Below are 27,265 nucleotides of genomic sequence, written 5' to 3'. Positions count from 1 at the left end.
ATAATAACGGGGCACCACCCTGCGAACAGGGACCAATAACCAAACAATAAAACTAAGTCTCATAATTAGCGTTCACTCATAATGTCAATAGTCTGAGTACTATTACACATTCAGAGTGAAAGTGAAGGTTTAAGTTCGAGCACAGGCCACTACATCCAGTTATTATTACACACATATGCACAAGTAATCACAGACGACTGCTCTTTAAAATATAACAGAGTTTATTAAATCAAAATAATAAATGATCAAATCAAGTACTATCAAAATCAACAAACACTATCATACAATTATGTATCTAATACCTAAAGTCAAATGAATAAAGTGGGGTAAGGATATGTATATAGATATATGTACATGTGTGAGTGTGTGTGTGTGGAAACAAAGGGGGGGGGGCCTACTCAAACAGTGATGGTATGTAACCTAAAAAGGGGCGTGTGAGCCTACAAGCAAAGATGGCGGAGTCTATTGACCCGCGACAAGATAGCTGAGAGGTGGCTACGTGTAACCACGTGGGACGGCGCACAATGTGGGTTGGGACAATAGATTACGCGACCACGTGTCTGAGAGGTTCACCCAAAATCAGTGAATCTAACTATGTGTGTGCGGGTTAGTGGGACGAGAGAGAGAGAGGGAGAGAGAGCTCTGAGCGCGGTGCTCGGCGCTGCAGTGAGAATGTGAGGAACAGCTGATCACTCGTAAACTCTGCGGTCGGATTCTGAACCGACCGGTCACGCTTGTACGGTGATAGTTGCGGTTCTAGATCTCACTCACAGAGCCGATTTAAAGAAGAGAGAATAAAACCAAACAAAACAAAATAATCCCCAAAACAAAACACATCTTTATCACTGCGGTGAGATGCGAGTATTGCTCTCTTATCACCCCGAAACTCGGTCGGCGAGACGAGGCTTCGCCACCGTGGTTTTGGTCTTTGAAGTGATAAAATCACAACCTCCACATCCACTAGCAGCGACGGATCTAATGCAAACAGTTACGGAAGGAAATACACAATATAACGGGACTCCGTGGTCCGCGATGCTTGCGCAATAACACGTTATAACACGACAGTAACTTAACGTAACAAGACACAGGAATAACAACGACATAACGAATAGGCTAAATTAAGCTAATGCTATGCTAAGCTAAGCTAGGCCCAGATACCAGTAACTCTTACTTGTAGAAGCTTCGTTCGGTAGGGTACGTTTCCCGTGGTGGGGATCACTCAGTCCTCGAGTAGCCGCTGGCTCTCGGTGGCGCGGCCTCGGGGCTGGCTGGCGCAGACTCGGCCTCCTCGCTGCAGAGAGGGGCTTTTTAACTTCGGCTGAGGGACGAGGTTTGGGTCGTCCTTCCCGGAAATCTTCGGCGAGGAAAGATTGTTACCTTCTGCCGGCGGTGTGTACACAAAAAGGGTGGGAGAACGGGGCATAGGAGTTATCCGTTCTCGCACTACAGGATCCAAAACTCAAAATAAAACACAGTCTGTTCGACCAGCGAATGTTACATGTGACCTGATAGGATTTGATGAGGCCGCGGTTCCTCGTGGATCTTCTTGTCCCCTGGACGAGTCCGGGGTGAAGAGAGCCTTGTGGATCTCCTTACACCAGCGGTGTCTGGACGGAAGAGAAAGAATTCTAGCTGTGCTCAGGCTTATAAACCAGGTGGCACAACCAGTGGGGGGCCCTTTCTTGGCCAATGAGGGACCAGCATCAGGTTTCTGCTGTGCTGGGAGGTGTAGTCATTCATCTTGGAGTTTTCCATCAGACGTTGTATGACAGGAAGGAGCATGGGTGCTTCTAGACTAGGGCCAGATCCCAACATCCCCCCTTTGGTCTGAAGAGCGGGGTGCTGGCCACGGTCTTTAGAGCAAACCAAGGGCTGGCACGTGCATCCATGTGGTATCACACTGTCCATGTATTCCGGGAACCTGAAGAGGTTAGACAGTCCAAGTATTCCGGGAACCAAAAGCAGTGGTTAAAACAGTCAGTGTTCAGTGTTCATAGAGTTCATGGAGTTCAGAGTTCATAGGGTTCAGAGTTCATTGGAGTTCAGAGTTCATTGGAATTCAGAGTTCATTGGTATCTGGGCTGATGACTAGGGTGGCATCTGGGCAGATGACTTTAACTACCTCTACCTACATCTACTATCATACACAATTCAAATCATAGGTGAGCAAAAACATTATTCCCAAATAATTCAATCGCTAATCATGATTTTGTGATAATCCTAGCATTGCGGTATAGTGTCAAAGAAAGTAACAACCCAAATAAAACAAAACAAAACACAAAAGAGAGAAGAGTAGAAAGAATAGAAGCAGGTGAGGGGGGAAACAGTGGTTACTGGTTCTACTCCTAGTCGGGACTGGAGTCCGTCAGCGGAGCCGTCGCAGTTTGGTTAAAACGTGGGGTTACGAATAGGAGGGAATCCAGTCTGGTCTGTAGCTTCTGGATGTATTTGTACATAATATGTGCGTTTATCTCTCTCTAATCGGTAGAATTAGAGCGAGTTCTATGTCTAAGTTTTAGGATCTATTGGAATTGCGCTGCCAAGACTATAGGCCAGAGGTACCTGTGAGGGTTGCATAACAGTAGTGGTAGCAGATTTACGGATTTTGTTAACACGGTCTAGGGTGACCAGCTAGGCTGGGGTTTAGAGCGGCTCAAGCTGTTGACAGATGAGCTGTTCTCTGATGAGGTCCTGCATTAAATCTGACTGCTACGGCATAGGTTATGTCTTCTTTGGTCACTTCTGGTAGAGTCTCTAAAGCATGCAAAGGGTTATGAGAGTGGAGCGTAAGTTTACAGTCACAATGAAAGTTTTTCAGGTCTTGTAACTGTTCTGGTTGAAGTTGGATTTGTTAGCGGTTAGTGCATGCCTACAGGGCGAGTTGAAGCATGCAGTTAAACGTTAGTAGTCAATGATAAGCCGGATTTTCTGGTTGGTTTCAACACTGGCTAGATTGGCGAGTTGCACTCCCTGCGAAGTGCATCTCTCTAAGTTTCTGTTGTCAGAGCATTCACCCCTCGAGCTGTTCAAGTGGCGAGGGCTCATACCACCACGTCACCGCCAGCACTCAGGGAAGCGTCGCGAACGGCTTCATTCTGTGGTGTGTCGTGGCGGGCAATGGTGACATTTCCCCCGCCCCTCCCCCCTAATTAGAGATGGAGACAGGTCCCCCGCGCAAATCAAGTTCAGTTCCCTAAAGCGGGGCAGGAGCTGGAAGAAAAACCTCGTGCACTAGGCATCTTCTGTCCCCTGCGGCACTGGCGACTTGACACGCCCGGGCGATGACTCGGCTGAAAGAAGGCGGTGGCTTCGTTGAACAAACTGGAGGTGGATCACGCTGACAGAGCAGGATAAACAAGGCTTAGCCGACAAAGGATTTTCCGAACTAGGGTGCTGGAAGGGCCTCTAAGGTTGTGGTACCCTAGAGGTGTATGCGAAAGGTGGGGGGGACACATTAGGTTCGTTTCTGACCTGGAATCGAGTAGAGCAAGTGTGTTATGGCCCCCCAGTACGACTGAAATATATATATATATATACACAACGGGCATTGTCTTTGTGAACAAGGTCGCCCAAGAAGGTTAAAGAACAGGGGGGGGGGGCGCAATTGGGAGTGGTCGTTTCAGGGAGTGTGCCGAGTTCTCGTCCCCACCCTACTAAGTAGACTTGAGCAGCAGAGGGGAAGGTCACTTGGCTTAGTCAGGTGGGCTGCGAGTCGGTGTCGGGTTTTCTGACGAGTGCGGTGGCATTACCTGATTTGGACCCTGAGACAGTCATCAATACTCGTGTAGCGAATATTTGGATCGAAGCGCTCTACGTCCTTCGTGCGGGACTCTATGTGATAGGTGCGCAGGCCCTGCGCGCGGAGAGGGCCTAAACCGTCTGAATCGCCATAATTATTAAAATCAAGGGGAGGGTGATCTACCTCTCCCCGCGTGGGAGAGGGCGTTCGTTCTAGGCGTACACTTGACATATGCGGAATGTCTCGCTCGCCTGTGGAAGTGGGCTCGGACCCACTTAGGTCACTCAGGACCTGGGAGTACTCCCCCCTTCTCCTGTCATCAGAGAGGGCGAGTTTGAGGAGACCAGCAGCTGCATCTTGTGGTGCAGGGTTGTCTGGCTCCTGGTGAGCTTCTGCTCCTAACCTGTACGGTTTTTGACTGCCCATTTTACTTCTTTGTAAATGGCAACAGTGGTTAGAATTCCCTACTGTTAGTAAGAAAAACGGTTAGTGTTTACGGTTAATGCAGGCGCACAGTGAAATGCCTAGTTCTGTGACTTACAATTTCTACTGTTGGACGTCAATTACTGCTCTGAGGTGCACAGTGAAATGCCTAGTTCTATGACTTATAATTTCTACTGTTGCTCTGAGGTATTAACTACTGCTTTTCAACTCAAAGGTAGAAAATGCTAATGTAGTTTCAGCACTTCTGGCCTGTGACAGCTGTGTGTAACTTTTCTTTGAGGGATTAAGAAAAACAAAACAAAGTGTTGGTTTTACAAATAAACGATCAAATCTACTAAACACAGCTGACTGTTAGTTTAGGAAATGTAACGAATGATCTAACCTGGAAAGGAAAAGAAGTAACAAATTTCAGAAAGGAAATTAAAATTGAAAATTTAATTAAAATTAAGATTAAAATCAAAATTAAAACTAAATTAAAATAGGAAAATGTTTTGAATATCAAAAATCGAACTATTTTGGAAAATAATTTTCAGAAATTTGGATTATTCAAAAAAAATGAATAATTAAACTTTCTAAGGAAAATTAATTATTCAAAAATTATTCAAAATGATTCGAAGGTATACTATGGATTAGGGTGCATACATACTGCAATAAAACTGGAATAACGTAGCCTCACACGGGGCACCATTATGTTGGGAACCTAGAGGAGCGTGTTTGGGTTATCAGCATCTAAGAAACTAAATTCTTAACATCAATAGAATTATTAATGTCAGTAACAATTATTAATGATTATTAATAATAACGGGGCACCACCCTGCGAACAGGGACCAATAACCAAACAATAAAACTAAGTCTCATAATTAGCGTTCACTCATAATGTCAATAGTCTGAGTACTATTACACATTCAGAGTGAAAGTGAAGGTTTAAGTTCGAGCACAGGCCACTACATCCAGTTATTATTACACACATATGCACAAGTAATCACAGACGACTGCTCTTTAAAATATAACAGAGTTTATTAAATCAAAATAATAAATGATCAAATCAAGTACTATCAAAATCAACAAACACTATCATACAATTATGTATCTAATACCTAAAGTCAAATGAATAAAGTGGGGTAAGGATATGTATATAGATATATGTACATGTGTGAGTGTGTGTGTGTGTGGAAACAAAGGGGGGGGGGCCTACTCAAACAGTGATGGTACGTAACCTAAAAAGGGGCGTGTGAGCCTACAAGCAAAGATGGCGGAGTCTATTGACCCGCGACAAGATAGCTGAGAGGTGGCTACGTGTAACCACGTGGGACGGCGCACAATGTGGGTTGGGACAATAGATTACGCGACCACGTGTCTGAGAGGTTCACCCAAAATCAGTGAATCTAACTATGTGTGTGCGGGTTAGTGGGACGAGAGAGAGAGAGAGAGAGAGAGAGCTCTGAGCGCGGTGCTCGGCGCTGCAGTGAGAATGTGAGGAACAGCTGATCACTCGTAAACTCTGCGGTCGGATTCTGAACCGACCGGTCACGCTTGTACGGTGATAGTTGCGGTTCTAGATCTCACTCACAGAGCCGATTTAAAGAAGAGAGAATAAAACCAAACAAAACAAAATAATCCCCAAAACAAAACACATCTTTATCACTGCGGTGAGATGCGAGTATTGCTCTCTTATCACCCCGAAACTCGGTCGGCGAGACGAGGCTTCGCCACCGTGGTTTTGGTCTTTGAAGTGATAAAATCACAACCTCCACATCCACTAGCAGCGACGGATCTAATGCAAACAGTTACGGAAGGAAATACACAATATAACGGGACTCCGTGGTCCGCGATGCTTGCGCAATAACACGTTATAACACGACAGTAACTTAACGTAACAAGACACAGGAATAACAACGACATAACGAATAGGCTAAATTAAGCTAATGCTAAGCTAAGCTAGGCCCAGATACCAGTAACTCTTACTTGTAGAAGCTTCGTTCGGTAGGGTACGTTTCCCGTGGTGGGGATCACTCAGTCCTCGAGTAGCCGCTGGCTCTCGGTGGCGCGGCCTCGGGGCTGGCTGGCGCAGACTCGGCCTCCTCGCTGCAGAGAGGGGCTTTTTAACTTCGGCTGAGGGACGAGGTTTGGGTCGTCCTTCCCGGAAATCTTCGGCGAGGAAAGATTGTTACCTTCTGCCGGCGGTGTGTACACAAAAAGGGTGGGAGAACGGGGCATAGGAGTTATCCGTTCTCGCACTACAGGATCCAAAACTCAAAATAAAACACAGTCTGTTCGACCAGCGAATGTTACATGTGACCTGATAGGATTTGATGAGGCCGCGGTTCCTCGTGGATCTTCTTGTCCCCTGGACGAGTCCGGGGTGAAGAGAGCCTTGTGGATCTCCTTACACCAGCGGTGTCTGGACGGAAGAGAAAGAATTCTAGCTGTGCTCAGGCTTATAAACCAGGTGGCACAACCAGTGGGGGGCCCTTTCTTGGCCAATGAGGGACCAGCATCAGGTTTCTGCTGTGCTGGGAGGTGTAGTCATTCATCTTGGAGTTTTCCATCAGACGTTGTATGACAGGAAGGAGCATGGGTGCTTCTAGACTAGGGCCAGATCCCAACACTGGTAACAGGCGTGGCTGGAGGCATTATGTTTTTGGGTTATCCATCCGACCGTGGGTCCGTCCGACCCTCCGTTCGGTCCATTATTGTGAATGTAATCACAAGAACACCTGAAGGGAATTTCTTGAGAATTGGCACAAACGTTCACATGGACTGAAAGATGCACTGATTGGATTTGGAGGTCAAAGGTCATGGACACTGTGACCTCACGTCCGTCACATTCTTCTGAACGTGATGTCTCAGGAACGCTTGGAGCAAATCTTTTCAAATTTGGCACAAACGTCCACTTCCATCAGAGATCTTCTTTGTGTCATCAACACACTCTCTCTTGCAAATAACATTGGCGAACTCCCCAGATCACTCATTTGCATGGCTGTTAGCTGTGTAAATACTTAATGTTAGCAAAAGAAGAACTAAATACAGTATACAACCCAATCTCCTTACATCCATCCACACGACGTTCACAACACTTCCAGATGAGGTTCCGGGGATGGAGAGGAAACACGCCATGACCACGCCCACTTAGCAGACAGGAAGTGATTGCCATTTCAAACCAGTGGCTGAGCTTGAAATGGGACTTCTTTGTGAAAGAGCATCTTTGCTTGCACTCAAGGTTGAACTGATTAGCGTTTGGTATTCAAAGGTCACTGTGACCTCACAAAACGCATTTCAAGAATTCATATGCTAATTATAAGAATTTCACACAAATGTCTAATAACGTAAAATGATGAAGACATTCGGACAGACATGTTGTAAACTGTCACTTGACTGGTTGACCGAAGCAAACAACCGCGAAGCGGTAATTGTAGTTTGAAGCAGCACCCAAGATTCAATTCTAGTGATACTGGATGTTATATTTAAAAAAAGTTTTTTTATTTATTATGAAGAACAGGAAAATAAAGAGCAGTTTCAAACCTCAAATCTTAGTTGTCTGCCCACAGAAGAAGCAGGCCGGACTGCTGCTGCACTCCTTTATCACCTCTGGATTAGTGATTGTTGGTTTTCTGCATACATCTGTCTCTCAGGCCTCATTATTCCCCTTCAAGCTCATGAATTTCATTTTGCACCGTGCACAGGGTCAATGGGCCACTGATTTACTAATGCCATAACATGATTTCTCCTTTGCCATTTAGCATAAGAGCTCCTCTCTCCACATCACCCCTCCTCACAAACCACCCCGTCCAGATGCATCAGAGTGCCAGTCACATTCAGTCACAGACGAGGGGATGAGCCGATTGAGCTGCACACCACATGATCTGCATATAGATGAAGCCAGTCTCTGCTTCAACAGCAAAGCTCCCTGCCCCATAAATACCGAGACGCAGACCTATACATACACACACACACCAACACAGGCACAGACACGCACACAAAGGCACACACACAGGCACACATACAGAATTAGCTTTGCCAGTGACTGCAAACATCAAGCAATCATGAAAATCAGAAAAAAAATCTCAAAAAATCTTTCTGCTCATCTGAATGTGAAGGAAACCTGCAAAACAAATGGAGCTTGATTTAAAGTTCTGGTGTTATCCACCTACTCTGTGAAGGCCTGTTTGTCTCCAACAGGACTATTTGACGCAGGATTTGTCACAAAGTGATGGGTTACCTTCCCTCCGCTGAAGTCCAGTGGTGGATTTTGCCAAGCTTGTCGCAATCCACCGACGCTCCCTCCAAACATTCTTGGCCTGTTTTTATTTACTGGCATGACTCTTGTATGGCACCTTGTTATCATTTCTTCTCACAAGAATCTACTGTGCGAGCATGGAAATATAGAAACAGTCGTAAACGGAGGCATCGCTGCACGCGAGCAGGAGATGTCAATTTAGTTTGGGCTTTTTATTGCATCCTTCTGATTCTGTGCACACTCACACACCCCACATCTCATTTTGCTCATGTTCAACCCCCAGCCCCCCACTTGTCCACAGACCCTGGATAATATAGATGTGAGAGGCTCTCAACCCCCCCTCCCACCACCACACTCCCATCAGAGAATGATGAACAGCAGCTCTCTTCAGCTCCTCAGAAGCAGTCTTAGATTGCCTGCTGATAGTATTAGACATGTTAATCTGTTGGACCCACAGATCATCCAATAACCGTGCTCGCAAGACAACACTCTATTAACACTGAGTTAATGTCAGGAGGGGGGCTGCCTGATCCTTTTTTTTGTTTGTCTGTGTGTGTGTGTGTGTATGTGTGTGTGTGTGTGTGTGTGCGTGCGCGTGTGTGTGAGTGACTGGTGGTGACATCTCATTTTCCGGCAAAGCTTTAGTGTCCACAGAAACCTAGTGGTACACACATGCACGCACGCACACACACACACACACACACACACACACACACACACACACACACACACACTCTCTCTCTTGTGAACAGCAGCCAGTATTGCTCATCAAATGCTGGAAAGGTTTATTTATGGCTCAGATTTAAAATGTTGAGATTCCCACCAGGATATTGGCTGTTAAGCAGCCTCTCATCTTAGCACATGTTGTACATTCCTTTTGTATTGTTTCTTCTGTTTGGGGTTATAAAAAAGAAGGAGAAACAAAACACATTAAAGGGGTACTCTGGCAATTCAGTATTGCACTTCCATTGAGTCGGGGGACCATAAAGGCTGATCTACTCTAATTTATAGAATAAAAACTAAATCAGAGTTAGAGATGCTGACTTTTAGAACTGAAGTGATTGGTCAATTAATCAATCAGTCGATCGTTACGACAGTAACTTGAAACTATTTGGGTTTTTGGACATTTGAAGATGTCATGTTGTACTATTATGATGGACATTATTCACTATTTGTTTGAACAAGTGGATGAACTGTTAATCCGCCGTGACAGAGTAGAAAACTCCATGTTCACAATTTGCTCTAAAATCTGTTTTAGGTAATGTTATTACATGTGGTCAGATACAAAGGAACCCAAAGTGCATCAAGAATGGACTGCGATCTGATCACTGACATCCAGATGTGTGGCGCATTAGGCTTCACATTACACCTCAGGACAGCAGCTTATGTTGCATTCTCACCAAATCACATCAACAACACAGTGAAGGATTCTAACCAGCTGTTAACATGTTAACATGTTTAGCTACGGCCGGCATGGTAAAACATGTTGGTAACAAGAAAAAAGTCACCTGTTGAGTTGAGCTGAGCCTCACAAACTACTTCACAACAGAGCAGCCGCGCCACAGAGCAGCCGCGCAATGAAATAGTTTACCAGCTCAGTTTGCGTCTGTTTTCTCTCTGACATGGAATATGCTCCTTGGAAGGTTGATGTTTGTTTAAACCTAGCATCTGAACCAGAAAATCAAAAGGAAGAAACAACATGGATGCCCTTAACAGCTACTGTCTTTATCGGCAACATCATGACTAACATTTTACTTACAAATTCATTATTTAGATTTCCCTGTACCTATAAGGATGATGCCTGGACAATAGAGTTATGTCAGAAGTTTTTTCCCCAAAAGACTGTCCTAACTAAATTCTCTGGTTCTTTTTTTTTCTTTTACTTCCAGACTTCCACAGTTCAAAGAGGAGGCCAAGAGTTTTGTGGGTGCCAACATGAAGAAGGTAAAAGCACTGAAATGTTGAATGTTTGTGTGCTCCTTTTCTAGTTTCTACTGTCTGGGTTTTGTTCATTGTCATTGTGCCTTTTCTAAGGTTTCTGTCTGTTTTATTTCTTTCAACTTTTCTACTATTGTTGGCTGATAATGAAAACAAGCTACATACTGTATAAATAAAACACACAAAGTCAACTTTCCCCTTTCCATCGTTTTGTTTGAATGGCTGTCGTGTTGCTGCTATACGTGTCAAATTTATATCAGACCTGAATATCGAGCTGGAGGCAGTTGCTCCAGCAGTTTTTGCTTTTTGCATGGTCTGTCTGCCCGTCCACTCACACTGCTCATTAGCTGGCTGCACATTCTCTAGTGGTTGGAGCCCATAGCGGCTGTGTCTGTGGACCCCCCCCCTCCCACCATGCACAGTGTATGTTCCGTTGTGTGTTTTGTATTTGTCCCACTGCTGACATGTTACCCATCACTAATCACGGGCACCTGCTCGCTCCCCTTCTCTTCTGAGGCTTACAATATCTTGTGGAAAAACAAACGAGTGCAGGTAAGGAAGATGACTTTCAGTATTTAGGCTGGACAATCTCTCCCTGTAACCTTTCCCGTGTCCTTTTTTACAGACCGCACCAGCCGCCCAATTTTCTTAACTTGGCTAGAAGGAGCAATATGCTGTATTTAAGAGATGTTAAAAAATCAACTGATGTAGACGAGTCATTATCAAGTTAACATAGTTGACTATGACATGTCTGTGCTTGTGAATGCTCACATTACTTTAATATTATTATTTAATGTTTAGTTTTTGATTGTATCTTCTTTTTGGCTTACACCCTCATGCACATGTTTCAGCTGCTGTGTATCATGCTACCCATGTACCTTCTCAGCTGTTGCAGGATTGAGCATGTCTCGGTAGTTTTTCTGTTTGTTTTTAAATCAACTTAAGCAGATATAAAAGAGTCTAAAACTGTGAATGGTTTGAATAAATGAACACCAACACTCCCACTGAAGCAGGACCTTTAAAAAGACAGCACATCACACCAAAGCAGAGGGAGTGGCAGTGGCTCTTCTTAGCTTACAGTAATTGTGTGCATGAACATACAGTGCTGTTTTTTTTCTTCTGAAATGACCTGCTGCTTAATCCACAGCTGAAGCTGGGCTGGTTTTAGGCCATGATCAAATAGGATGTTCTTCACCACTCATTTCTCAGAGCACCAGGGTTGCACTGATAGCCAGAGGGGTTTCTATGTGCATCTACCCTTTGGGTCCCAGTTATGTCATACACAATGATTATGACAGGTGTATTTTTGCTTCAGATATTTAAATTAGCTTTTTCTGTTGATTAACTATCATGTAGTACAAGGGAAACGGTGTAATAAATCCGAATGTAACAAATTCCAGATTTTATTTGAAGCAGCCCTGGGACAGTTCAGTATGTAGCTTCAGTGATGCTGTTGGATTGAAAATATGCAGCTGTTTATTTGACAATGTCTTTCATTTCAAACAGTACTCCACCTATTTAGCATTGCACTCCTATAACATGATCAAACTCAGGAAGGACATTTAAAAAGGTCAACACAAGTAGAGATATCTTCTTTAATTCCATGCATTCTCCTTGCTTTTCAAAATCTCCTTGTAGTCTTCAGGCCCAAGTGACTTCACACATCTCCCTCTGGGCTCTTTACAGCTGACGTACTCGCCAACACCTGGAAACACACTTTGATGTACAGTATTGGAGAATACCCCTTTGTGATTTGGCAAAGCTAAGAAAAAGTAGCTTAAACATTGTTGGACTACATGGCATTTATTGTGATTGCACCCTTTAAGCTGCTCACAGCTAGTCTCTTATTTTCTGAGAAGAAAAGAAGCATCTTCAGAGAAACAAATCATCCTCTCTGATCATGGCCTTAATCTGTAATGATGGTCCAGTCGTACAGCGAGTTTGGAGAAGCCCTACTCAGTGATCCACTCTGTTTCCTCTAGTTGAAGATGCGTGCCGGTGGGATGAGTGAGTCATCCAAATGGAAGAAGCAGAAACGCTCGCCGAGGCCGCCTCGCCACATGGTCCGAAGTCCCTCCGGTCAGATGGACTCAACCCAGTCCAGCACCCTCAGCAACAACAACCTTTCAGGTAAGAGACAGACTATTGTGATAGTACACCCATCGTCAGCTTTCAGGACTTATCAAATTCTACAGTTGCCTATTCTCTTCTTTTAAAAGTCTTGGTGGGGCCAAACGTAGACAAGGATGACGTGCACCTTGTAATGGAGCATTGTCTAATGTTGGCCCCATTTTCTGTCAGTGCATGAGGAATCTGTGGTGGACCTTTCTGTACATATTGCTGCTGATTTGGTGAAAACACATCATGCTACACCATGCTATGACCGCATCTCTTTCCCGTCAGGTGGCGTCCCGTTCATTGAGCAAGGCTTGTCCACCTCGAGCCTAGACAGCGCTGCTTCGTCCGTTTCCAGCCCTACAACCACAGACAGTGGCCTGGACACCTGTTCCAAAGCCACCTCCAGGGAAGACCTTTCTGACCTGGAACAGTGTAACTCATCTCCCACCACCCCTTGCACTGCTACCACACTTCCTGGGCCTGAGCCCGGCTCTCCGGATGCACAGGTGTGGATCAGTTCTTGCATCACAAACATTGTATTTATTTGATGAATATATGTTCAGCTTTTCCGTATCTCCATGTTGACTTTATGGAATGGTGTCTATTGTTGGTGACTCTGTGTGTATTCTAGTAGCTCTAATGAGATCCTCTACCATTTCTTTGGAACTAATATGTGACTTTAACTTTTATGACGACCAATGATTTGCGTTCTGTTTCCATTTGCGTCTAGTTTGAGGACAGGCAGGTTGGACCGGCTCATTCGGCCTCAGTGGAGTCCATCCCTGAGGTTCTGGAGGACAAAGACTCCGTTACAGAGCAATCAGACGGCACCTCTATCCATGACATGGACTATGTCAATCCCAGAGGAGTGCGTTTCACACAGTCCACACAAAGAGACGGTAAGGATGACTCTGAATTCTCTCTTCTTTTGTAATCTCACGTCTGTTTGTTTCGTATTGCTGCATTCCACTGTTTCCTTGCATGAAAAGATGGCTCTCTTGATACACAGTTTCCAAAAATCAGTGCATACAAGTTGACTTTGAGAGCTCTTGGTGTTTTCTTTACGCACTGAGAACATTGTCTTGAGACATGAAGACTATATCTACACTAATATGTTTCCGTTTAAAACCGGGGTTTTAAAACAAAAGCGATCCATGTCCACACACGTCTCTCACTCGTTTCCTCCGTTTCGTTGTTGTCTGTTCTCACACTCGTAGCTCTGCTGGTGGCTGAAGGCCCTGTTGCACTGGAGAGCATTTCGTTTACAGTTTCTTTGTGAACTTCACAGTAGTTGTGCAGAACAAAACAAGCATTAATAAGAAAAGGAAAGTCTTTTTGTCCGTCCTCCTCAAAGCTGCAAACCATGACTTCAGACATCCACTCCGTAGGGCTGTTAACGCCGCTAGACTGATCGCTCTAATAACAGCTGCTTCCTCCGTATGTCAGCAGTAGTAGAGTTATGAAATGCAGAATATAACTGCACAACAGCTGCTAGTAAAGACAACAAGAACAGCAACACCTGTAATATGGTATCAATGTTGAATTAACCTGGTAGTCGATCGGTAATCAATGCTGCTGTTGTTTGTTTTCTTCTGGCGGTGTGACGAATGAGGGAAGGACTACTCATGACTGCTAAGACCCAATTAAGTAGCAAATGTAAAATGAGCGAGTGTAGTTGGTAAATGGACTGTACTTGTATAGCGCTTTTCTAGTCTTTCTGAACACTCAAAGCACTTTCACACTACTTGTCATCATTTACCCACTGATGGAAGGGGCTAGGTACCACCTGCCTATCAGACTATCCACATTCATACACCGTAGGCACAGCTACAGCTCTTGCTCAAGGACACATTGACTAGCGGAGCTGAGTGATCAAACCGCCAATTCTCTGATTAAAGGACGACCCTGCTCTCCACTTAGCCACAGTCGCCACGTCTACATCATCCGTTTCCAAAGGTCCACATTTCTGCCGTCCACACTACGACTTAATCTCAGAGTCTTCAAACTAAACACGCGTTTCCAAGCCTCTCTGTTTTTGGGGGGTTAAAACTCCGGAGTAGTGTGGATGCTAGATGTAAACATAGCAACAGATATGCGTTTTTAAATGGAAAGGTAGTAGTGTGGATGTAGCCGAAGTCCTTTCCTAACCTCTGTCTATCCTAAAGGAGCGTCCATTATCCCTTATGGCCTGCCATGTCTAAGGGAGCTTTTTCGCTTCCTGATCTCACTGACCAACCCACACGACCGCCACAACACTGACGCCATGATGCACATGGGCCTGCAGCTGCTGACTGTAGCACTTGAGTCAGCACGCATCACTAACTACCAGTCATTACTCGGACTGGTCAAAGATGAGCTCTGCAGACATCTCTTCCAGGTGAAGTACAACGTCGAAACCAATGCTCGTAGTGTTTGAATGTACCTGTGTTTGTTGTTTTCAAATTGGTAATAGTAAGATATTTTCCCTGCATTAGTGACGGTTGCTATGAGAAAGACCTTTTTTTCTAAAAGCTTTTTGAACAGTTTTAATGGTTTAACTAGCATCAAGAAAAAAACCAAAAGTTGTATTTGGAGAAAACTGGACTGATTTTCGATATTATTATTTGAATGTATCTTTTCTGATAATTGTGTCTGTGTTGCAGTTGCTGAATGTGGACCGTATGAACCTCTACGCTTTCTCCGTACGAGTTTGCTTCTTGCTTTTTGAAAGCATGAGAGTGCATCTTAAGTTTCAGCTTGAGGTAAATATGTAACTAGTTTGTTGATCGTCTTGCTTTTTATTCATCAAATGATCTTTTTGTTTTGTCAGTTGACTGCCATCCATATAAATGGTAATCGTGATCCTGAGGAGCTAATAATCATCATCACCATTTGTGCTGACCTGGCAGATGTACCTAAAGAAACTGATGGACATCGTCACGTCGGAGAACATTAAGATGCCCTATGAGATGAAGGAGATGGCTCTGGAGGCACTGGTCCAGCTGTGGAGGATTCCCAGCTTCGTCACTGAGCTGTACATCAACTATGACTGTGACTTCTACTTCTCCAATCTGTTTGAGGACCTCACCAAGCTGCTGTCCAAGGTAACATCCATATAAGATCACTTTTAGCATCTTACTATTTCACAAATACTTTGTTGTACAGAAGAATGTGGAAGTCCTTCTTGGATAGGCCACACTTCAATCCAAGTGCTTCCTTTCTATTTGTAATGCTTTTCTTCATGAATCTTTAGCTACATTTTGTAGAACAAGAACTAAAGCAAAATCTGTGGGTGGTGAACATTTTATCTTCCGTCATTTTAAAAGTTAGTGTTCTTTACCACTGATGTGATGGATTTATAAACATTACATTTTTAGGTTTTCTGCAGGTTTTATTAAGTCTTAACTTTTTAGTTTACAAAGGTCTTGAATATTCTTTCTTTCCTGCTGTAGAAGGTAACATTTGTTATACACTGTCATTGAAAAGTTTGGAATCTTCTGCCAAAAAGCCTGCCTGTGTCCAGTGTGAGAGGACTACTGCATTATGTCTTTATCTTGTAGAAAGTCTCTTCAGATAGAATAGGACACATTTCACGTGTAAATAAAAGATTTTTGTCTCTGTTGAAATAGTTATTTAAGATTTAAGAAGAACAACATTACTGTACCAGCTGATTCCAAACTTTGATCTTTAATCAGCTGGTTATGGTGGATTGTGCGCGCTGGAAGCTATTTCAGCCTTTCTGTCAGTTCTTTTTTCAGTCAGCTCCACCAGACCTATAGAAAAAATATAAATCAACTTTTGATTTGACTTTTTATCTGCATTTCTATTCTTTGACCTGTATGACTTGCAAAATACACTACATTGCATTTTATGTGTCATTCAAAAACGGTCTTGAAAAGTCTTGAATTCAATTTGGTGAATGCCATCATTTTTTGCCATCAGAATGCGTTCCCAGTGTCGGGGCAGCTCTACACCACCCACCTCCTGTCACTGGAGGCTCTGCTCACAGTGATCGACAGCACTGAAGCCCACTGCCAGGCCAAGGTGCTCAACAGCACTGCTCAACAAGACCAGTCAGAAACACTGCTAGAAGAGGGAGAAGCTTCCACCATCAACGGAACAGACACTACAGCTGGTATACACATCACACTACTAATACTAATGATTATTACTACATCTTTAAGGTCAAAATACTAAAATAACAACTTGAATGTTAGTGTTGCCCTTGATAGTTTTTATTTTTTTTAAGAATGAATTTTGTTTTCGTCTACAGATCTTAATAGTCTGGGCAGCACCGATGATCTGAGTCTTCCACCAGCTGAGAATGCACCAGTGTGTCCACCAACCAGTGGACATCTGATGGCAGAGAAGATGAGACTGGGTAGACAGGATCAAGGAGACAATGACTCTGGTGAGACTTTGATCTTATGGACAGTTTTGCTTAACAATCTTCCTAAGCATTGAGATGGAAGCTGATTTAAATGTTTACATTTTGTTTCCGTCCAGCTGAGAAGAGAGCCCTGAAAAAGCCTCAACGTTTCTCGTCATGTTTACCTGATTCCCAAGAGTTGGTGGACATTAGAACCAAGAAAAAGGTGAGCGATATCGATTGATTTAGATTTGTTGTATCATTACACAACCACAATTAGTTATAAACTCTGTTGCTACACCTTCGAACCACCTCTTTCTATCGTATTTCCAGCTGCTGATCACTGGCACAGAGCAGTTTAACCAGAAGCCCAAGAAGGGAATCCAGTTTCTGCAGGACAAAGGTCTGCTCAGCAGCCCTTTAGACAACGACCAGGTGGCCCAGTGGCTCAGAGAAAACCCCCGACTGGACAAAAAGATGATCGGCGAGTACGTCAGCGATCGCAAGAACATGGAGCTCCTGGACAGCTTTGTCAAGTATGGTGAAGTTCCAGGGATTATTGCCCATTTGTTTATCATTCAAGTGTGATTTTCCAATCTGGTTTGAAGGGTGTAGAGGTTTTGGTTTCTATGAACATTGGTGTGTTTGATGTTAATAAAGTGCTAAAAGATGTTCGGTTTTGATAATGTCGATCTATTTTTGCAGCACGTTCACTTTCCAGGGGCTTCGTATCGATGAGGCCCTGCGGCTCTACCTGGAGGCCTTTAGACTCCCTGGGGAGGCTCCTGTCATCCAGAGACTCCTGGAAACGTTCACAGACAACTGGCATGTAAGGCACATTTGCTCAACTTAATTTTACAGTCTGTATTACAATCTATTAGCACATTCAGATTATTGGAGAACAAGATTCGTAGCCCAACTGTCCAGAGCTGTGGACCTGTTATACTTCTGACTCAAGTCAGATTTTAACTACCAAGGTGAACTCAGTAGAGTGCAGGTCTCTCATTTATCATCGTTAAATGTACGCACAAAACCAAACCTGAAAGAGGCGTAGGCCACTTCCCACACAAAAGTTGTGATCTATAAAAACAAACTTGACAGGAGAATGTGCACACCTGAAACTTGTGACCAATGTGTACGCACATTTTAGAGACGCAGGTGACGCGGTGAAATGAAGCCAGACTGTAGAAATGAAATGTGAGAGGCGTCATTATACGTATAAAGACGCCTCTCACACATGTCACTTCATACCTCATGTGTACTTTGCACTTATAACTCCTCTTCATCATAAACAGTCAAACCAGCAGTGTTAGTTGTGCTTGTATTAGTGAGCTATAACTATTCCGTACGCACCATTCAATTGTAAAAGATATAAAGCAACTCAATATTTCACCAGCGCTTTCTGCTCTCCTCAGAGGAGAAGAGAGGGCCGATGCACCAACACTTACTGTGTCTTCAGCTGTGGAGATAACGTTAGAAAGTGTTAAAGACTTGCAGAACAGATCGTCAAATTTTTTTTAAATATTACCAAGTATGGCTTTACTTTTTGTGAGGAAAATTGCTGCAGTGAAAATGACTATTTATTCATTTATGGTTTATTCCATAGAGACAAATGCAGCACACTGTAAACAGACAAACTGACAACAGCTATGTAATGTCACCATGGTGACTGTCAATCTACCTTCTCCAGTCACCTCACTTGGCATGTGTTCATCACTTGCACATAAGGAGTGTGGAAAATAAAGCCAGTAACAACTCTGGCACAATCACTCCATATCCGTATTATCATATAATACAATCGAGCCAAAACACAAAGGGAAACTCACCGAGCTGTCTGTCCATTCAGCAGCGGCTGAGTAGTGGAGAGGCACAGCAGTGTGTGCACTGGTAGTTCTGTTAGCTGTTAGCGGTTAGCCAAACACAGCGTCCAAAAATAACAATAAAAGTGAGTCACACAGAGCCACACATAACCGCACCCCAGGCTTATGCCTGGTGGAGATGATAATGGATTGGATTACATTAGACCTGACTTGTATACAAAACTTGAGCTTTATGGACAAAAAGGTTACAACAAACTTACAAAAGCTGAATCGGACTAATCTTGACTGACGGCAGCATAATCAGAACATGATGGGGGATCTACAGGACCCAGTCAGACTAGAGAACTAGACTAGAGAAACAACCACCAGCCAATGTGTGCTGATTTAGGATTTGCCTGTGTTGACTTGTGTCTTGTGACATACACACGGAGATGTGGACTCAAGTCACAGGACTTGGCTTTGAGTCAGACTCAAGCTGGACTTGCAACTCTACTTTGACATTTACTCCAGTGGCTTCACTTGGACTTCTGACGTGGAATGACCAAACCTAAAACTGCATTGAATTATATCATTGTTTGTCCACTTTATTGATCGGTCCAGTGCTCCAGACACTATGAGACCACAGCATTACTATACAAAATGTATTTGATCACATTGAGATGGAGACAGAATAAACAATAAAGTCAAATAAAACATCCACATTACCAATATACACTCACCGGCCACTTTATTAGGTACACCTTGCTAGTACCGGGTTGGGCCCCTTTTGCTTTCAGAACTGCCTTAACTCTTCGTAGCATAGATTCAACAAGGTGTTTGAAACATTCATCACAGATTTTGCTCCACATTGACATGATGGCATCACGCAGTTGCTGCAGATTTGTTGGCTGCACATCCATGATGCGAATGTCCCGTTCCACCACATCCCAAAGGTGCTCTATTGGATTGAGATGTGGTGACTGTGGAGGCCATTGGAGTACAGTGAACTCATCGTCATGTTCAAGAAAGCAGTTTGAGATGATTTGAGCTTTGTGACATGGTGCATTATCCTGCTGGAAGTGGCCATCAGAAGATGGGTACACTGTGGTAAAGGGATGGACATGGTCAGCAACAATACTCAGGTAGGCCGTGGCCTTTAAACGATGCTCAAGTGGTACCAAGAGGCCCAAAGTGTGGCAAGAAAATATCCCCCACACCGCTACACCACCACCAGCAGCCTGCACGTTGATACAAGGCAGGATGGATTCATGCTTTCATGTTGTTTACAACTAATTCTGACCCTACCATCTGAATGTCGCAGCTGAAATTGAGACTCATCAGACCAGGCAATGTTTTTCAGATCTTCTGTTGTCACATGTTGGTGAGCCTGTGTGAATTGTAGCCTCAGTTTCCTGTTGTTAGCTGACAGGAGTGGCCCCTGGTGTGGTCTTCTGCTGCTGTAGCCCGTCTGCTTCAAGGTTCCACGTGTTGTGCGTTCAGAGATGGTATTCTGCATACCTTGGTTGTAACGAGTGGTTATTTGAGTTACTGTTGCCTTTCTATCATCTCCAACCACTCTGCCCATTCTCCTCTGACCTCTGACATCAACAAGGCATTTTGGTCCACACGACTGCCGCTCACTGGATATTTTCTCTTTTTCGGACCATTCTCTGTAAACTCCAGAGATGGTTGTGCGTGAAAATCCCAGATCAGCAGTTTTTGAAATACTCAGACCAGCCCGTCTGGCACCAACAACCATGCCGCGTTCAAATTCACTTACATTACAGTCATTTTAGCAGACGCTTTTATCCAAAGCGACTTACAATTCAGATTCTATCACATTTCTATACCGTAGGCACAACTACGGGAGCAATTTTGGGGTTATGTGTATTGCTCAAGGACACACAGTCGCCCATCAAAAGAAAAACCGTCCTTGGTTGTTAGGCTGACCACATACACACAGATAGTGGCCTTGAGAGAGTTGATGAGTCATTTAAGGCAGCGACTCTGTAAAAGAATGTTCCACTCTGTGGGCTCACTGTGATCATGTCAGCAGCATGTGCAAGGTGAGATTCTGTCTAGGAACAAAGTGGTCTGTCCTGAAGTAATAGACAGTGAAACATGTAGCCCACTGTTTATCCTGTGTTCTCTCGTGTGTACTGTATGTGTGTGTGTTTGTAGAAAGTCAACGGCTGTCCCTTCATGACCAACGATGCAGGCTTCGCCTTGGCCTACGCTGTCATAATGCTGAACACTGACCAGCACAACCACAATGTCCGCAAGCAGAATATCCCCATGACTATAGAGGTGAGTTATCTCTCTCTCTCTCTCTCTCTCTCTCTCTCTCTCTCTCTCTCTCTCTCTCTCTCTCTCTCTCTCTCTCTCTCTCTCTCTCTCTCTCTCTCTCTCTCTCTCTCTCTCTCTCTCTCTCTCTCTCTCTCTCACACTCTCTCACTCTCACACACACACAGGTTTCTGTGGAAGACCTACCTAGAAGTGAGAAAATGTTTGTGTGTTTGATTTGGGTGATTTGCCTTGCGTATTTCCATTTCTAATCCTTTGGTCAATAAGCGTTGAACGTTTCGGTGTAAGAATATGGTGGTGATGAAGGAGCTGTGAAATGTCACTGCCAACGCGCTTACTCTGTTAAGTAATGATAAATATACTCTGAACTTTGGGGAATAGTTCACCTCTGGTGTGAGATAGAGGCTGGGCTAGAGTCGTAATGATAGTGTCACTCTTGTTTGATGTGGTCGTGTCCAGCAGGACTTTTTGTTCCTGTCAAAGCTGCATCAGCTCGCGCTTGGCCTCTGCAGACAGCGAGCGAGCTGGAGGAGTTTATACTCTATAGGCTGCATTATTCTCCCAAACACCAGAGGGTGTACAAACAAAATGAACTGTGAAGAATCAAAAAGACAGTGAGTGTAACTCAGAGATATGACCATAGACTACCGGCAAAAAGATATAAACCAACCTCCATATCTGTAAACTCATATCTCATATTCATGGACTACTTTACTGTCTTTGACCAAGCCCTGTAAAGAAAAAGTCAAGTATCACATGCATTATAAAGAAACAAAGGTTTAATTTCCTGTAAACAATTTGATTTGGTTGGAAAATATTTCCTCAAACATAGATTTTGAAGACCTCCTGTCTCTAAAGCATTTAAAAGTGAATTGGTCTTCTCTGTAAAATCCCCAGACTTGTAAATTGTGTTTTTATCAGTGAACTATTTGTGCCAGTCATGTAATCGCGCACGCCAAGTTCCAAACATTCAAAGGTGCACGAGCAAGCGCCTCCACCACTTACCTCCGGCTGTGATTACGTCATTTCTGGCGCGAGCATCGTAAGCTTCACTACAGCGAGTATAAACTAAGCTTTAGATGGCATAACACCGTACCTTTGTCTATAACAAATGTTAGTTTGCAGATTAAATTCAGAAAAGGAATCAAAGCTGTGTTGTATTCATATTTGTATTTTTTCTCTCACTGGGCATTCCTCTGCTCAGAAAGCCAACGGCTGTAGGCAGTGGTGTTCTGTCCGAGAGGAGAACTCATCCTAAACAGGCGGAGGGGGGGGGGGGTCTCTCTCGGTCGCTCTTCATCTGCTGTCTCTGTTTTCTCTGTCTTTGATTGACAGCTGCTGAAGACTAAACAGAGCCTCTGGGCAGCCTGTGAACAGTTTGTGGGTGGGCCACTCTCACTGACCAACAATAGCAAGCACTTGCTTTGCTCTCCGTCTCGCTCTCTTTTAAGGACACATACTTTGTAGAAATGCTCTGTCTTGAGTCGAGTCATACCTCATCACGCAGCTGGTGTTGTATGGTGTTTAAATGATCCCTACACATTCCTAAAAGGTCAGTTGTGGTTTGATGAAGAAGGCTCATTGACCTCCAGGCTCAGACAACAGGCAGAGGCTTCCACACAATAGTTTGGTGAGGGCCAATAAAAGTGGCGCCAAGCACTGCAGTTACTTAGCAGCTTGCAATGCGTAGTATTCACCAGAGCATGTGTCGGCAGTGAGGTTATTTTTGAAATGGGAAAACTATGCCCAGCATCACTGTAAATCAGATCCTATTCCTGAGGATGTGACAATGAGATGGCATGTGTTCAGTGAGGTGCAGGTAAGGTCAGTCTCTAAACTTCGTTTGGTCCATAAAATACAGCACGCTGCTGGGTTTTTGAGCCTGTTTGTACCAGCAGCTGCTCCAAGAGCTGCTCTGAGTGTGAGACAGTGTGAGTCCCTGATACTGTATGAGCATGACGGATAGAAATAGATAATAGAGCTCTGATCCTCGGAGGCCTCCTGCTGTCTGTGGCTCTCTCTGCCGGTGTTTATTTCTCTGCGTCCCTGCAGAGAAACTCCTGTTTCCTCTCCTCTTACCTGCCAGTGGGACAAACCCGGACTTGTCAAGGCATAAGATCGAGCCTTGAGGTCGTCAGTCATCACAGGGTGGTTCTGTTTATTTACAGGAGGCTCTTGGCTCTAATCCCTGTTTTCCTAACCCTGCAGCTAAAGCGTATTAAGTGACACACAGCGAGTGTGTTTCCACACAAAGCCCTTTAATTGTGTGTTGCTGGATGCTCAGTTAACGAAGCACTGAATGCCAGAGGCTTGGGTGTCTGAGCTAAGCTCCCGTGTTGAGATGCATTGACTGACATGTTGATGGTGGAGAAATGACCATTTGACTCCTAGAATCATGTGAGGTGTTTGATTTAAGTTTCTGCCAGAGAAATAAAGCAGATTAGTTCCACAGCTAACTGCACTTTTTTTTTTTTTTTTATGCAGCAATTCAAGAAAAATCTGAAGGGAGTGAATGGAAATAAAGACTTTGACCAGGACATGTTGGAGGATCTTTACAATGCTGTCAAGTAAGCTGCCATCACACAACTGTATGTATGTAATGTACGGCCGTGCTCTAAAACCCAAAGATAGTCATTCTATAACCACATATAATCTTCTTATTGGAGAATCTGGAAATGAGAATGTTTGTCAATTTTGTTAAATATATGACTCAAATAATTGATGGATTATCTCAATTTTGCAGATACACTTTGTGCAAATCCGTTAATTGTCACATTTTTTCAGCTCTAACCAAAAGCTGGTATTAGATGTCTGGTCAGGGTCATAATGGTTTTTATTTATTCTTTGATCAGATTGTTCCCGCATTAAACTTTTTCCATTTGTAAACCATTTGATTGAGGCAAGTTCTTTTACGACTGCTTGTGTTTGACAAACATATTGATATTGATTAATGTGAGGCAAATGCTTTGACAAAGGTTCTCCCAGCCTTAATTCATGAGCCGAGATGTTTGTCCTCTGCAGGAATGAGGAGATCGTGATGCCAGATGAGCAGTCCGGGTTAGTGAAGGACAACTATGTATGGAGTGTGCTGCTCCACCGCGGTGCCACACCCGAAGGTCTTTTCCTCCACCTGCCACCCGGCAGCTACGACCATGACTTGTTCACCATGACCTGGGGTCCCACCATCGCTGCCCTCTCCTACGTCTTTGACAAGAGCCTGGACGACAACATCATCCAGAAGGCCATCACTGGCTTCAGGTATACAAGTTGAAAATAGTCAGATGCTGAAGTGGCGGAGCAGGGAGATAGTTTGAATAAGGACTTCAGAGTCTGGGGCCGCTGAGGGTCATGTAGAGCGATTTGATCCCTGGCTCCCTGGCTTGGGCGATGCGCTGAACCTCAAGTTGCAAGATACAGGCCAGCGCCTTGTACCATCTCTTGTACCATCTGTGTGTGAGTGTGTGCAAATAGGTAAATGAGAGGCAAATTATAAAGCGCTTTGTCCTCTAAGGTAGAAAGCGCCATATAAGTGCAGTGCATTCCCCGTGTACTGCTTTATGTACAGCCATATAAACAACCTCCATATCTTCTACATTGTCTGACCAACCACACCGTGTTTACTGAGTAGGTGATGAGAATCAACCTCTTCCTGAGCCTGATGAGACGTTTGTCTCTGCTGGAAGCATTGTCTCATATTTACTTAAGTATCCACAGAAATCTAGTCGTTGTTAAAACATGAATCATTTGACATCCATAATAATGAAATATAAAGCAAAATGTTATTCAGTGTTTTATGTGTTCTGTGTCTTTCTGTCGTTGCAGGAAGTGCGCCATGATAGCAGCTCACTATGGCTTCAGTGATGTTTTTGACAATTTGATCATCTCCCTCTGCAAGTTCACCACTCTGAGCAGCGAGGTGAGAAAGAAGTCCACAACAGCATGTTGTGCTAATGTGGTCAGGGTTGTTTCACCAATATGTCATGTGGACATCAATCTTCCAGTTGCAGTTAAAGCTGACATTTGGGAACATAGTGCAGTGAAATGTTATTTTTAAGAGCTCCAGAGATAACAATCATAAATTGTTTTGTTCATAATTTGATCATAAAGTATCGTGACCTCCTGATATGTTGTCTTTAATTTGGTTAATATTATCGATCAATGCTGTACTTAATGTGGCTCACAAACACAGACAAGACAGAACAAGTAAGGTGTGTGTGTGTGTGCGTGCGCGCGTGCGTGCGTGTGTTTTGTTATAGTAAAATACAAATACGTAGTGCAACAGAGAATGTAATTTTTTATTTTATGTGAATGAATTCATCAAATTTTATAAAACGTTGCTTGTAATTAAGAATCAGTTTGTCAAATGCTCGCGCAACCAAACATCTTTCAGCTGCAGAAGGCAAGAGCTACATTTGAAATGCTAGTTTATAGTGACACATACACACACACACACACACACACACACACACACACACACGTGGCTCGGTAATGGCAATAAAGACTTCATGTCTAGGCGTGATAATGTGCCGGCTCCTCCTGGGACAATAAAGACGAGCTATTCATCTAACACCTCCCATAAATGAATGAATGTAATGACAAACAAAATCCTCTCTTGTAACGAAAGCGTTATTAGTTAATATATATATATAAAGACAGTATCTGTGTCAGAATGTCTGTTGACTGAGTGTTGGTATGTCCTCTCCCTGTGCAGTCTGTGGAAAACCTCCCTACAGTCTTTGGCAGCAATAATAAAGCACAGACAGCAGCCAAAACGATGTTTGACCTCTCCCATCGGCACGGCAACATCCTGAGGGAGGGCTGGAAGAACATCATGGACTCAATGCTACAGCTGTTCAGAGCCGAGCTCCTGCCCAAAGCCATGGTGGAGGTCAGGACTACCAAACTCAAAACACTCTTTGTGATAACACTGCAGATACTGTGGCTTGTAGACAGAGAGTGCATCCCACATGTTCTGCTGCCATCTACTGCTCACTATTCAAACACTATGCTTGTTGCCTCAGGTGGAGGATTTTGTGGAGCCCAATGGGAAGATTTCTCTTCAAAGAGAGGAAACGCCTTCTAATCGGTATGTGCAATTCTCATCTGCCATCTGTTCATATGTTTACATTAGAAGCTAATGGGAAAATGTTGTCAAGGTGTCACAGTGAGATGTTTATCCAGATATAGCTACACTGCTGCGTGTTTGTGTCATCCCTCCAGCCATGTTCCTTTCTCGTTTTTTCATAAAATCCTCGATTTTCCTAGAAGAAGAGACCAGCTTTCTATAATACGAAAAATGTATTTAAAAAAAAAACAATCCTGACCGAAAGGGCCAAGAGTAAAACTTCAATGTCTCCTTTGTTGCACGTCAGTGGTGAGTCGGCGGTGTTGAGTTTTGTTAACTGGTTGACGTTGAGTGGAGCCGAGCAGTCAGGACTTAGAGGACCGTCCACGGAAAACCAGGAGGCCAAGCAGGCTGCTGTCCTCTGCATAAAGGTACTACTCAGTAAACACTTGACACCATCTGAAGTTCTGATTAATGATGTTTAGGAAAAATGAAGACACAACGTGCACAACTCCTGATTAGACATAGAAGACTGAGTGCTGGACCCTTAATGTAGATGATCAAAAAGAAAGACTAGGACATGTGTCGTGCCCATAAACGGCCACGGTGCAAAATTCAAAAGTCGAGGAGGAGGAATGATGTATAATAAAACATTTGTGTTAAATCCGAGAAATGCATTTCAAAAGAAAAGAGTAGTTAAATGCCATAGATAGTAATTAGAAGTCTCATGTTTTGTCTGTGATACTGCAGCCTTCTTGCTGCATGATCACTTGTATTAATGCAGAATAGTGTGTCAGGTACAGCCAGGTGCATATCTGCTTCACTAGACACAACTAAACATATTGTTCTTGATTATTAAGACCTTTCCCACACAGGGGGTGTGATAAATAAACCACACGGAAATGCAAAAACCTTGCCTGATTATATCTTGCATCACAACTATTCACACCAGGCAGGCAGAGGACCAACGACGAGGAGCCTACTGACCCAGAGCAGCCTCTGGCAGTCTGTCTGGCTAAATGGATGTATAACCTGAGCTACTGCTCACTATTGTATTGAGTTTCCTTTTAGCCAAAGCTGAATGTGAGTTCCATCTGGTAAATAGTGACACACTGTTGGTGTTTTTATTGTGAAAGTAAGAAGGGAAGGAGTGGATCCGGTCTGCGCTGCCTTTGTCAAGGTTGAAGTTTACCGTCTTGGTTCTATCCAAGGAGCCTTTGTGTTGTCTTAAATATCCATTCCACACAACATGATTTGTGGAAGTCTTCATTTT

General features: G+C 43.8%; 1 protein-coding gene across 6 annotated transcripts in view; it reads left to right on the top strand.

Moving 5' to 3' along the window:
- The window catches only part of gbf1 (golgi brefeldin A resistant guanine nucleotide exchange factor 1), a 95,923-nt gene that overhangs the window by 52,713 nt on the left and 15,945 nt on the right, over positions 1–27,265 (top strand). For all 6 annotated transcript variants that reach the window (XM_076077341.1, XM_076077343.1, XM_076077342.1 and 3 more), the window contains 19 exons: positions 10,310–10,364; positions 12,341–12,488; positions 12,762–12,982; positions 13,207–13,375; positions 14,642–14,853; positions 15,119–15,217; positions 15,365–15,559; positions 16,398–16,590; positions 16,729–16,866; positions 16,962–17,050; positions 17,158–17,360; positions 17,530–17,653; positions 20,805–20,930; positions 23,412–23,494; positions 23,949–24,185; positions 24,750–24,843; positions 25,639–25,815; positions 25,949–26,013; positions 26,300–26,423. In XM_076077341.1, coding sequence (XP_075933456.1) covers positions 10,310–10,364; positions 12,341–12,488; positions 12,762–12,982; positions 13,207–13,375; positions 14,642–14,853; positions 15,119–15,217; positions 15,365–15,559; positions 16,398–16,590; positions 16,729–16,866; positions 16,962–17,050; positions 17,158–17,360; positions 17,530–17,653; positions 20,805–20,930; positions 23,412–23,494; positions 23,949–24,185; positions 24,750–24,843; positions 25,639–25,815; positions 25,949–26,013; positions 26,300–26,423 — 2,752 coding nt within the window. The remainder of the gene's footprint in view (positions 1–10,309; positions 10,365–12,340; positions 12,489–12,761; positions 12,983–13,206; positions 13,376–14,641; positions 14,854–15,118; positions 15,218–15,364; positions 15,560–16,397; positions 16,591–16,728; positions 16,867–16,961; positions 17,051–17,157; positions 17,361–17,529; positions 17,654–20,804; positions 20,931–23,411; positions 23,495–23,948; positions 24,186–24,749; positions 24,844–25,638; positions 25,816–25,948; positions 26,014–26,299; positions 26,424–27,265) is intronic.

Source organism: Anarhichas minor, unplaced genomic scaffold (genome assembly GCF_050575085.1).
Source record: "Anarhichas minor isolate MPS153535 unplaced genomic scaffold, ASM5057508v1 ptg000058l, whole genome shotgun sequence".
NCBI classification, from domain to species: Eukaryota; Metazoa; Chordata; class Actinopteri; order Perciformes; family Anarhichadidae; genus Anarhichas; species Anarhichas minor.
Note: the sequence above shows the minus strand (reverse complement) of the source record. Positions and strands in the feature narration are given on the sequence as shown.